This window comes from Furipterus horrens, unplaced genomic scaffold (genome assembly GCF_987537825.1).
Source record: "Furipterus horrens unplaced genomic scaffold, mFurHor1.1.pri manual_scaffold_3, whole genome shotgun sequence".
NCBI classification, from domain to species: Eukaryota; Metazoa; Chordata; class Mammalia; order Chiroptera; family Furipteridae; genus Furipterus; species Furipterus horrens.
Window position 1 is genome coordinate 35,322,806 of NW_028327173.1, and position 12,800 is coordinate 35,335,605.

The 12,800-nt window shown below is 50.6% G+C and overlaps 1 protein-coding gene across 3 annotated transcripts in view; it reads right to left on the bottom strand.

The window, feature by feature from the left end:
* The window catches only part of TTC39A (tetratricopeptide repeat domain 39A), a 47,668-nt gene that overhangs the window by 20,258 nt on the left and 14,610 nt on the right, over positions 1 to 12,800 (bottom strand). For all 3 annotated transcript variants that reach the window (XM_090269438.1, XM_090269437.1, XM_090269436.1), the window contains exons 2-5: positions 9,795 to 9,899; positions 2,365 to 2,496; positions 1,429 to 1,505; positions 108 to 175 (exon numbers count right to left, since the gene is read on the bottom strand). In XM_090269438.1, the coding sequence (XP_090125564.1) occupies positions 108 to 175; positions 1,429 to 1,505; positions 2,365 to 2,496; positions 9,795 to 9,899 (382 nt within the window). The remainder of the gene's footprint in view (positions 1 to 107; positions 176 to 1,428; positions 1,506 to 2,364; positions 2,497 to 9,794; positions 9,900 to 12,800) is intronic.

Here is a 12,800-nt window from a genome sequence, read left to right on the forward strand (position 1 = left end):
TCAAACACAAGGGGGCTGCTCCTGGCTGCTATAGACCCTTCTGTACTGGACATGCTGATCCATCTTCTGAAATCCCCAGGCTGCTTGTACAAGTAGAAGGCTCCTACCTGCAGGAAAGTCAGGGCTGCTCTCTGCAGCAGGCACTCTGCGTAGCAGACCTCAGCGTGGATTTCCTCTGCAGGGAGAAAACCAAAGCCCTGTGGCTTCCTGGGACTCTTGGCAGGGGGCATAGGCCAAGTTCTCCCCACCCCCACGTCCCAGAAAGCAAAGGGAGCCTGAGTCAGCACTCTCCCTGCCCTCTTCCACCCCATCACCCAGGTCAGGCTGTTCAATCCTCACCACTGTTCTGAATTAGCTTACAGTTCCTGCCGCCTTGTCTTGCCCCTGGGTCCCCCACCCCACCAGCTGGAGCAGCAGCACAGGGCCCTCAGCCTGCTCCCTGTTCCCCAAGCATCAAGGTAGCCATGCACTAATACCCTCTCGGTGTCGGCGAGGAGAAGGCACTGGCTGAGTGATGGACAAAGAAGCCATGAGAGTAAGGGAAGGAGACCCAGCACAGCCCAGGAGCCAGGGAAGATTTCCAGAAGCAAGGGCATTGGAGTTGAAAAAGGAATGAAAAATGAAGCAGGAAAAGCTTTCTAGGAAGAGGCCCAGGAGAGCCAAACAACTGAGATGTTGGGGGACAGCTGTGGCACAGAAGGTTAAAATGGGGTGAGGTGAGGAAAGAAAGCGGGGAGGGGCAGCGGACCATGTGCCACGAGGGCTCTGAACCCTGCTGGAGGGTTACAGGTGTGGTCCTGTGGGCGGCAGGGAGCCATGGACAGCATGAAGGAGGGAACAGCACTGTCACATGCACTGTTTCTTGCTGGAATCTTCTAGAGCTCTCGAGGTGGGGAAGGACATTTGCCCCTAAACTGAAGAGCCCAAGTGGCTCGTGGGTGGCTGCTGGGACCTGCAGAACGACCACGTGTGGCACAAAGACGCCGCATAGGCGCTGGCAGCCCAGACCACCTCCCCACTGCTTTCAGCTCTCGCCTCCCACATGCCAGCTCCTAAAACCACACTCCCCCTGGGGCACGTGAGATCCGTCGCTCCTGCAATTAAAGCAGTAACCCTACTGCACATGCGACGCTAAGCCCACCCTGGCCCGAGGAGCAAAGCATGTAGACTTTATGACAGCATTTTCTTTCCTGGATCCCAGGCCCTTAGCAGGTAATGCTGTCAGGGAAGTGAGTCTTATTTGCTCTCCCTTCACCGGAGAGCCACTCCTCAGGTGGCCCAGGGTTGACCCATGTGTGTCCCAGCACAGGCCAGACCGGGCCCCGCCCCCTCAGTGAGACTGGGAGGATAACTGTCCCTTCCTGCCCCTCCCAGCCTGGAACCGGCTGCCTGGGGCCAGCGGGCTTGAGGACATCCTGGATGCCACACCTTCCGTGAACTGATCCATAGTGGGGCGGTGCACAAGGTTGCTGAAAGAGTCTGTTACAGAGGACTTCTTCCGGTACCTAAAGAGAAAAAAGGGGCCTCTGATCATTCAGGGAAGGTGAGTGTGGGTCCCAGCTGGGCTCTGACCACATCTGCCCCTCCCATAGGGCCCCCACACACACTCACTGAACTCCTGGCAATTCCCCCAAATCTAGGGCTTTCTCATACTGGTGCCCCTGCTCTTACCTCTGCTTGGAGCCCCGCCCCCTCCCTCCCTCTCTGCTCCTAGCCATCCTTCACCGACCAGCTCTGGCATCACCTCCTTCAGGAAGCCTTTCCTGCTCCTCCTGCTGAACCCCACAACCCCTTGAACATCGTGCTGGGATGTCACTGTTTATGCCTGTCTTCCTACCAGGCAGTGTGAGTGTCAAATAAGGCAGGTCTGATGATTCCCTGGGTGGCCAGGACCCAGCACAGGGCCCAGCCTGGGGCAAGCATGAGTGTGTGCCCACGGAATGCTGACCACAGGTGCTCCCTCGGGGTCTATCTGTTTATTAATTTAAGCAGTTAACATATACTGAACACCAGGTCCTGTGACTGGTATTTTCATTCAGCCCCCATGACAATCCTATCATCACACCCACTTTATAGACAGGGAAAGCTGAGTCCCCAGAGGGATTGCCCAAGGCCAGAGTTATTACATGACAGCCAGAATTCATCTCCTCCCAGTCAGGCCTGGTCCCTGGGAGCCTCTCAGCAAGTGGCTCAGACAACAGGTTTCTGAGGCAGTGCTGACAGGGACAGTGTTAGCACTTGGGGACACATCCTTTTAGCCAAAAGGAGCAGCATTCATCATGGCATTGTAGGCGCTGGGACAGGCCAGCGTGACGGAAGGGTGGGCCTCATGACCCCTCAGCCCTGCCTGCCCCATGGCCCGACCTCTGACACAGCAACTGCGCCTCCTTCATCATGTTGCCAGCAAACAGGATGTCCTGAGGGTCAAAGGTCATCATGGCCTGCATCTCCAGGATGGTGGCATATGTCAGCGAGTGGTACATGCTCTCCTTGATTCTGCCAGAGAGAAAGGACATGAGAGCCCCCAGTTCCTAGAACTGCAGAGACAGCTAGCTGTGTCAACCACCCACCAATCCCTCTCCCGTTCTGCATGGGGACAGAGGGGACCCAGGGAGGGGAAGAGACTTGCCCAGGGTCTAAAGACCTCAAATCCCAGCTGAGTGGCTTTAAGTGGCTTTCCCAATCTGAGCCTCGGTTTCTCTTCTATTCCCTACAGATAGCAGCCACAAGGCTGCTGTGAAGACTCCAAACTGGCCTGAGGGCCGCACTTCCCTGCACTCAGCCAGGACCTGCCTCCAGCCTTCCACCCTGCCTCCCAGAGGCTGAGCCCAGGTCCTGTCTGTGAGGGCGCTTCTGTCCTCGAGCCCCGCCTCTGGGCTTGTCCGGTGCTTACTTCCTCGACCTCCTCACTGGCCTCCCACCTCCTGCCTCTTCCCATTTCACCATCAATCTGATCCTGTCTCTCTCTGGTTAAACTCGTTGTAGCTTCCACATCCCGTGAGGTAACACTTGGGTCGGAGGCTCCACACAATGCGGGCCCTGCCCACCTTTCCAGCCTGGCCCTCTTGTCCCTTCTGCTTCTGCACTGTGATCTGGTCACACTCAAGACTGAACCACACATGCTCTCCTCAAGAAAATCCCACGCTCTCCCTCCTCCCAGGTCTTTGCACATGCTGTTTCCTCAGCTTGAAATGCCCTTCCCCCACCCTCATGTCAAGGCCTTCAAATACCTCAAAGGCCACTGGGCATCCAGGGCACCCTCCTCGGGGAGGACGTGTCTGTAACTGCAGCAAGGCTCACACTGAACTTACATCAGCAGAAGCACAGCTCTCTCCCCAGACTGTGGGCAGCTCAGGGACAGAGCTTGTATGGGACACCTCTCTGTCCTCAGCACCAATGTATAGAACCAAAAGAGCCTACCTCAGGCACGAGGCCTTCCCCTCCAGCCTCCTCAGCTAAAGGGTGTGTTGGGGCTGGGGGATATTTAGTCTAACACATGAAAACAGCAGCAAGCAGGGAGGGACGAGAACAATGCCAGGCCCTCTCTGTACTTGAGGAAGTCATAATGTGTCTGGGCCTTGATTTATGCTTTTGCAAAATGGGGACAAGAATGCTGCCTGCCCAGCTCCTTATGGGGTTGGCTTCGGAGTACCGCTACCTGGCACACAGCAGGTGCGGCAGTGGTTTCGCTTCCTTCTCTACACCCCCTCATTAATTATTTATGAAACTCCTAACTTCAGAGCAAAAACAGATGACTAGGCTTTATAGACTGTTTTCTATTGTAAAATCATATGACTTTACCCATTTTCTTGTTTCTCTCATTCACAAAATACCTCAGTAAATTAAGCTGCCTTTTTAAAATTCTGGGTAACCCTCAGTAATATTATCCTTGGAAGTCAAAGGTTTTGGAAGGAAATCAATGGCTGGTCCACCCCTCACCAGCCCTGTTGGGACACCTCCCAGTACTTTGCTAGAACTGTTTAATCTGAGGGCAGTGGCCTGTGGAAAGGAGGGGGCAGAATTCCTGCTTCAGAGTCCCTCGGACACAGATTGGAATCTTGGCTTTGCTAGTTACCAGCTGTGTGGTTTCTGGTGAGTCTTGTAGCCTCTCTGAACCTCAAGTTTCTACTCTGTAAAATGGATACAATAAACCTTGTCTCCCAAGACTTTGGGTGGCTTAAATAGGATGCCATACAGCGAAAGATCCATAAATGTGAATCCCTTTGTGTCCTCCCGGGGTTGAGTCATTACCCTGGATAAAAGCTTTCTCCTTGGAGAAGGGTCTCTTCTGTAGCACACACAGATAATCCCCACCACCACCACCAGGCCTCTTTAATTCTCAAACCCCTGCCTTTCTCCTCCTCTCTCCCCGAACCCCCACTCCACCAGACTGAGGCCAGGGACTCAGCTCCACCCACTCAACCCCCTCTACTGAGCCCAGTCTGGTGCTGGGCCCACAGGGAAGCATAGGCTGCCCACCCCCACCCCCACCCCAGCAGCTGGCAGGCAAAGTGGAATTTCCAGTCTGAGGTCCAAGGCCACAGCATGCTCCTGGCTCTTCCCCAGGCCCCTGGAAGCTCCCCAACTATGTATGTACTGGGCTTTGGGAGACAGAGGGATGACAACCTCCCTGACCTCAAACACTCCAAGTTTAGTTTGTACACCACAAAGTTCTTGCCTGCACATACAGCGTCCAGGCCCCTGGGAGCAACAGCCCCCTCACCTCTGAGCTAGACCCAGTTACGGAACATGATGCCCACTGGGGTCTCACCTTCTGGGCTTGGACCAACTATCAAGACGGGAGAGGGCACTGGAAGAGCCCTCAGAAGAGCTGGTGTTGCAACCAGGGACTCCACGGCACCTGGAGGTCAGCTATGCCCTGTGGCCTCTGGCCCTTCCCTCCTCCGCAGTGGCCAAGGCTCAGGTCCTTGTCAGCTACTCGTCAGCCATCCTTGTCCCCATCATCTGGGTCTCCCAACTCTGAGCCAACCCCCACTGATCCTTCCTGGGCACCCACTCGGTCCCAGCCCAAGGTGCCGCTTCCGAGGGCCTCTCTGGCACGCTGCTCTAGGATGGAAGGCAGAAGCTGCCCCTTGCTTCCAAGCCTCTCTATTTACTTCGCCATCATTAAAGCCTCCCCCCACCCCACTGTCCTTCCTGGTCCTCTCAGACCCCACCTCTCCAGCCAAGCACCTTCTAGAGGACTCATACCCCCAGCCCACCTTCCATTGCCCAGCCCCCTCCCTTCTGGGACCTGCTTCATTCAGCTCTCCTCACTCCAACCAGGCCAAGTGTCTGTTCCTCAAATACACTAGACCTTCCCTCCACCACAGTCAGGCCTTTGCACAATCTGTTCCCTCTGCCTAGAAATGTTCTTCATCTGACTGACTCCTTCTCATCCAGCCCATCTCAGCTTAAATTTCACTTCCTCCAGGAAGCCATCCAGGACTGGCTTCATGGTGGGATCTGTGCAGTTATGATGGGCCCTGTGCTGAAAAGGCCCTATGCTTGCTTGGTTTAATGTTCTGCTATTGCTGTCTTGAAATCCTTAATAATTTCTTAATAGGACCCCATATTTTCATCTTGCAATGAGCCCCAGAAATTATGTGGCCAGTCCTAAAGCCTTCCTGACTAGTCCTTTCCTACATGAGTTTGGGGTCCAGGTATAACTCCTGGCATCCCTTATTGCTTGTCTCACTGAGAACAGTCCATGCCTTGCTCAGTACTGCAGCCCCAGAACCCATCATGCTTCTGGGCACATGGGAGCACCCATGAGGTTTTGCTGAATGAACCAGGAACAGGTGCCTAATCACCCCTCCCTAGGGATTACACCCTGACCTCATCATCACCCCACAGAATGGTCTACCTCTGGAGTCTTAAATGATGCCACCTACCCTCCCCACAACTTCCCCACCTTCCCACTTTGGCTCAGAACGCCCCCTGCCCCTCCCCCACCTCCAACCTGTCTTCTCTTCCTGATGTCTCAGCTTACTTCTTCATACCAGCCACTTTCTCATGACATAGTCACTGCTGAGCCTCCCAACCTCCTACTGCACCTGGGTGGGAGCCATGGCCACGCAACTGCCCACTATGCCCCCAACCAACCCGGAGGGAAGCCACCAGCCACACACACAGGGACCCTGAGTGGAGGCCACTCACCCCAGCCAGGCATGTCACACAGAAACTTTTCCCCTCTCCCCTCACCCCCAACAGCAGCCTGCCCCCTCACTCTCAGCAAGGGGCTTTGCCTCTTTCCTCAGCGGGACCCCAGGGCATGGCCTGGACACGCTCTGAACTTCCCGCACCCAGCACACACCAGCTCTGCCTCCCTCCCTCACGGTGGAGGAGGCAGGCAGGAGGCCTCCCATCCAAAGTAAACTCCTCCACCTGCTGGAGATCTGAGTGAGACTGCCCCAGAGGCCGGGGGTTGCAAGCTTCGTGGGCCTGGATTTGAATCCTGACTCCGAAGCTTATCAGCCGTGATCATTTTTTCATCAAGAAGACCGGGACGGAGTAGCTATCATGTTCCAGAGACAGTGTTCAAGTGAAATAAACTTGAAGCCAAGATAACACTACTCAAACAGGTGACAAACAGAAGGAGCGGGGGAAGCAGGAGCTCTCTGAAGGCAAAAGGGGGGTAACGTCCCCACTGCATGGGATTGGGACAATTAAATGAGACACTTGGTATACAACAATGAATGAAACTGAACCCCAACATCTTTTCAAGCTTCAGTGGCTATGACTGGGGAGGGGAGGCTATTTTGAGAAAGAGTTGTTTTCTGTAGACCAGTGGTTCTCATCAAAGGTGGAGAGGTATTTTTGCTGTCCCTACACATTTGGCTATATCTGGAAACATTTTCTGGTTGTCCCAAGGGGCATGGGGAGTGTGCTACTGACATCACTGTTTAGGGGGAAAACTCTTAAATTCAAAAAGAAAGGAAAGATCCTTTTCTGGAATGGGGAGGATTTAAGATAAAGAGAAGCTCCACTGTCTTCCATGTGTGGTAAAACATGGTCTCATGGGAAGACTGTTTCTCTGTGGTGCCAACTTTAGGATGAGGGAAGGTGAGGCAGGTGCTCAATGAGGAGAGGCTATGGGGGGCCGGGGTCACTTAGGGACTCTGTGGTGGGTACAGCTTGAGGGACTGGGTAAAGCACGGCATCTGGTTTTAACCGTTTCCTCTGGGCTCTGACCCTCTCCTGTTGACCCCATGTCTGCAAGACAGTTTAGGGTGAGACCAAGTTATGGGCTGGTCTTCGCTGGACTTTAGGGGCTAAAGATACAGGCCAGTAACTGAGCCTGAAATGGAGTAGGACAGGCTGAGCAGCTGTGCCCTGGGCAGCCTGGCCAGTGAGGGAAGGTAGCCATAGTCTGGGGTTCAGGGCCGAGTAAGGGACAGGTAAGGACCAGGATGGAAGTAAAGTTGGAAGCCTTCCCAAAACACTGGAAGGGGAGCCTGGATGTTTGGTGGTGGAGCAGGAAGAGGCTTGCCCTGACTCACATGATGACCATACTTGCTGTAGACCCTGCCTGCCTAAACCTGCCCCACCTCAGGCCCAGAGCCCCTCAGAGGCTGGGGATGAGGAGGGGGCGCTGCTCCCAGAGCCACTGTTGTCAGACTCATCATGATCATCACACCTTGGAACCCCTGCCCCGCAGAATCTGAGCCATTGACCTCAGCAGAACAGTGAATGGGTCATTCAAGACTAGAGAAATTGAACAGGTCAGGCTTGGAGACTTAGGAAAGGGAGTCCCCTTGCCTCACTCTTTGCTTTTCCTAGGAACTTGGGGAACCAGGTGTGGTGGAAGACAGCCTAGAGCTGAAAAGGGGGCATTAAATGTAAGCTGGTCGTAGACATGATTAGATCCCTCACCCCCACCCACCCCAATCCTAGCGGGCAGGCAGGCAGGGGTTCTCTGTCCAGGCCGAGGAATGGAGGAGTCTTCTCTGGAGAAGCTAAAATCTGGGGCCAGCTCTTGGCCAGGTCATCTGAAGTCGATGCCACCAGTCATAATGCTGCTTGGCCTGAACTTTATAGTTGGCCTTTTGAGAAACTTGTTCCTAAATATGACCAAATAGACAGCCAGGGAACAGCAGGCATTAAGCAAGCCCCCCACAAGAAGAGGATTCCTCCTATTAAACAGAAATAGGGAACCTAGAGAAGGCTACGATTATGCAGGAAAAGAATAAAACATTTAAAAAACAGATAATAACAACAATAAGTACTTATTCGAGTGCTTGCTACATGCCGGACTCTGTACTAAGGACTCTCATATTCCACATGTAGACACAAAGAATAGAGGACATTCAGAGAACAATGAGGAGTGCTAGGAAATAATATGACTACAAGATACAGAAAAGCCAATAGAAGTACTTAATGATAAGATTGAACAGATCTCCCACAAATCAGAGAAAAAAGAAAAAGATAAAGAATTTTGAACTGGGGGCAGGGGAAGACAAGAAGCTTAGAAGAGGACTTATCCAGGAACTCTAATATCTTACTTAAAAGAAGCTCAGGAAAGAGAAATAGAACATAGAGAGATCATACCAGAGGATTTCCTAGAACTGAAACACAGAGTCTCAAATTAAATGTACCAAATAAAAACAACCTACATTCCAGCACGTCATGGTGAGATTGCCAACTCGCAGGGAATACAGGTCCCAGGCAAAGTGAGAAGAATGAAGGACCTCACAGCTATAGCTGAGACTAGGACACAAGGCACAATAGCTTGGATATTCTGGTGAGGAAAAATTAAATTCACGCAACAATTTCTTAGGAAACTTCTAGAGGACATGCTCTGGTAAAACGAGGGAGGATACAAGAGAGACAAAAGCCAGGATCAAGCACAAGGCGTTCCAAGAGACAGCTGGGAGGTGGCAGGGGACGGGTTTCCAGAAAAGGAGGGCCTGAGTGCCTATCTGATGTGTCTGAGCATTTAGCAGGAAACTCCTAAGAGTATGATCTGATGGAGTGGTTATAGTGAGTTCAGGAGCAATGTATAGTAAAGTAGGCAAATGAAAAAGTGAGGCAATTATTAACTTCAGAAAGGAAACGTAGTCTTACAATGTGTGACTTGTCTCTGTGGTGAGCATTAACTACATAGTTATAATAATGTAAACATATTGTTGATTTAGCCAAATAGTGTGATATAATGAGAAGAGGGAGGTGGGGCAGAGGTGCAGGAAAGCTCACTTCTTGTTTACCAATAGACAATGTTTAAAAGTAAAAAGTAACAAAAGAGAGAATTTTATGGTATCTGAATTTTATCTCAATTTCAGTTTCTGAAAAACTGCAAATAAGTAAGTAAAAAAGAACAGTATAAACATATTATTTAGAAATAAGGCAGTAAACACTAGAAGAATTAGCTAAATGACTCTCATTATTACCCTAAAAGGCTTGAGTAAAGGCAACTCTAGTCTTTAGCACTTTGGAAAACAACAAAGAAAAGGGGCTGTGTTAACTGATGGGGGAGAAACCCCCAGTGGATTCAGTCAGAACAAGAAATGGAAGTAGAAAAGAACAGAAGAATCCAAGAGAAAAGAAGTCACAGTGACCTTGGGGAGGGCCTGGCTGCACACAGCTGCGGAATGGGGAGCCTGAGCCATTTTTATGGGACTCTTCGGGGGTCGTTGTGACCCAGAAGGCTGAAGGCATTCAGTTACTAGGGATCCTCTCACAGAAGGCCTCTGGTTTTCCATGACCCACAACTCCCATCCATACACTCACATGTGGGCTCACACAAGTGCACATACATGCACACCTCCTACCCCCGACCTGGGCTTAAGACTCACCTGGGCTTGAGGTAGCTGAGTGCTTCTGAGAACTGGTTGGTGAGGAAGAGGTCCAGGGCGATCATGCACTGGTCCAGGGCCTCATGGAGGTTGCTTGCAGGAGTCCTGAGGAGAGACACGCGGGTGTGATAAGGGAGACTTCAACCCCACCCCTGGCCAGACAGCCCCGCAGCACCCACCTGACCTCCCTGGTGGGCTTTGGATGCCTGTCCCGAGCTCCTCCAGGCGACCCACTTCTAAATGTTCTTAAAGGTGGGAGGAGGGTGGAATGGGGGACATCTGAGAGGTGGTGGGGAGGGTTGAGTGGGGTTGAGGACAGGGGGGCAAGGAGGACTCAGAAACTGATCTTACCCCTCACAAGTGTAAAGGGAATCTTTGTGGCCCTTCTGACCCATTGGGCTTTTCTGCGCCCCCTGGGGGGGGCGCAGCCCACCCACTAAATTCCACTTCAGTCCTTTTCTTCCTCCTTCCATAGGCCTTCTTCTGCCCCCCTCAGGCCTGCACTCTAGAACCCCAGGGACACTGTCACAATGGGCTGAACGGGCAGCGGACCTGTAAGAGCTGCCCAGGGCCTTTTACACTCAAGGCTCACCTTCCCAATAGCATCGCCACTATTTTCCAGTCCGTACGCGTCTCCATATCCACCTTCAGACAGATAATATTTACTCATTTTTCTGTTTATAGTTTATCTCTCTCCACTAAAGTATACGCCTCCTGAGGGCAGGAATCTTTGTTTTGTTTCCTGCTATATCCCCAGCATCTAATATCTGATACAAAATGAGTTTTTGATAAATATCTGCTACGTAAGTGAGTGAATGAAGAGCAAGGCTCAGAGAGCAAATCTCTGGCCTTTCTGGGCCTCACCTTCCCCATTTGAAAATTGAGAGATGAAATTGGAAGATCTCAAAGTCCTATCTGATAATTTTGAGAATGTCTTTTCTCAAGGGGTCTTTTTAGAGCGGGACAAGGTTTCAAAACAGGCCTCCGTGATCTTGCTTAAAGGAGATCCTTTCCCCCAAAAGTTAAGAAAAAGTCCCTTCTCCTACATAAACCTCAAGGCCCAGCTCTAATGTTTCCTACTCTGTGATGCATCAGCAGATCTTCCCAGGCAAAGTGAAACATGTCTCGTTCAAAAGTGGACTCTTGCTTGTTCTCCCAAATCTGTTCTCCCCAAGTCTTTAATAAATGACACTCCTCTACCCAGCTCCTCAAGCCCAAAATTTCAGTCATCCTTAACACATTCCTCTGTCTGGCCTCTGTCATCTACTCCGTCACCAAGACCTATCAGTATCTTCCTCCTGAACATCTCTTAACCCACTCCCTTCAATGCCCCTGCCCTCCAGTGCAGGCCACTAGCATCTTTAGCCAGGTCTGATGGGAGACTACCCCTTCTACTCCCTACCCCCTCACTCCTTCTCTCTCTCTCTCTCTCTCTCTCTCTCTCTCTCTCTCTCTGTTAGATCATTTTATTCTATATTTCATGTCTCTTTACTCCCTTCTTTGCTACCTCTTTGACTCTCCCTGTTAAGAGTCTGAGTAATTTCTTCCACTCTTCCATTTCACTAATTCTCTTCATTTCAATAGTTACACTTATCACATCCAGAAATTCAATTTTGCTCTTTTAGAACTCTGGTTGGCCATTTTGGGCAGTATTTGCTTCCCTGCTTATTGTTTCAAGTCCATTTTTTTTTTACACATTTAAAACACAACTATTTATATTCTGTACATCATAATTCTAGCATCTTAGACTCCCAGAAAAACTAATTGTGCTATTTCTTGCTTCTGGTGCCTTTCGCTCCAGAACTTGTGGAGTAACTTGCTTCCTCATGTGTTTTGTAATTTTATCCTGAGCTCCTATTTGATGGGACCCCTTGGGATGAGGACACGTTCCTCCAGGAAGGATGTTCATTCACTTCACCAGGTTTGCTGGGTCACTGCTGCCCTGAGACCACTTTAGTTACTTTTTTAGTTTAGCATTTTTGGGGTGACCAAGACAGTATGTATTCAAACCCAAAATTTGTGTGAGGGGAATATAATTGTCTAAGGAACCTTTCTGTCCCTACCAGAACTACTGTCTCCCTTTGCAGGTGGGTAGGTTTTTTTCTCTAGTCGATGTCCCTATTTGCTAAAGACCTTGGAAGGTCCAAGATTCATGTGGTTGGTGCAGGGACGCTATGTTCCAACTCCTCACTCTGTGGCCTCAGGCCCAGGACCTTATTTCCCATCCCTTGAGTGACTATGAAAACTCAAGGCTCTGAGTTTCTGGAATTTGTAAATACCCCCAGGTTGCTGTGGCTACATCTCACTTACCAGCCTAATTACAGCGTTCTCTTTATTCTTGGCTTGAGAGGATTTCTGTTACTTCTGTGGAAGCTCAGGAATGTATTTCAAAGGATGTTTGTTTTAACTCATTCAGACGCTAGGTGGTTTTTATGTTGTTGTTGTTTTTTTTTAAGGAGAATGTTAGATCTTTGGCCGGTGTGGCTCAGTGGATTAAGTGCCAGCCTGCAAACTGAAAGGTCGCTGGTTTGATTCCCTGTCAGGGCACATGCCTGGGTTGCAGGCCAGGTCCCCAGTTGGGGGTGTGAGAGAGGCAACCAATTGATGTTTCTCTCTCTCTTTTTCTCCCTCCCTTACCCTCTCTGTGAAAATAAATAAATAAAATTGTTGTTTAAAAAGGAGAATGTTAGAAGTGTTATTCTCTCTAATCTGTCCCTTTCATAATAGCCAGTTATTATTTTTTTAATCCAAATATAACAATGTCACACTTTCAGACTTGCACTCCTTCACTGCCTTCTCACTACTCTTATGATAAAGACCAAGTTCCTTTCCATAGCCAAAAAGGTCCCACCAGAAGCAGCCCTGTCCTTCTCTTCATGAGGCAGGAACAGTGTCTTCCTCTGTGCCCAGGACTGAGCCTGATATTCTGTCCATGCATCTCAGTTGGACGAATCAATGAAGAGGCAGTGAGTACTCACGGCCCCAGGTATTTAACTGGTGTTCTCT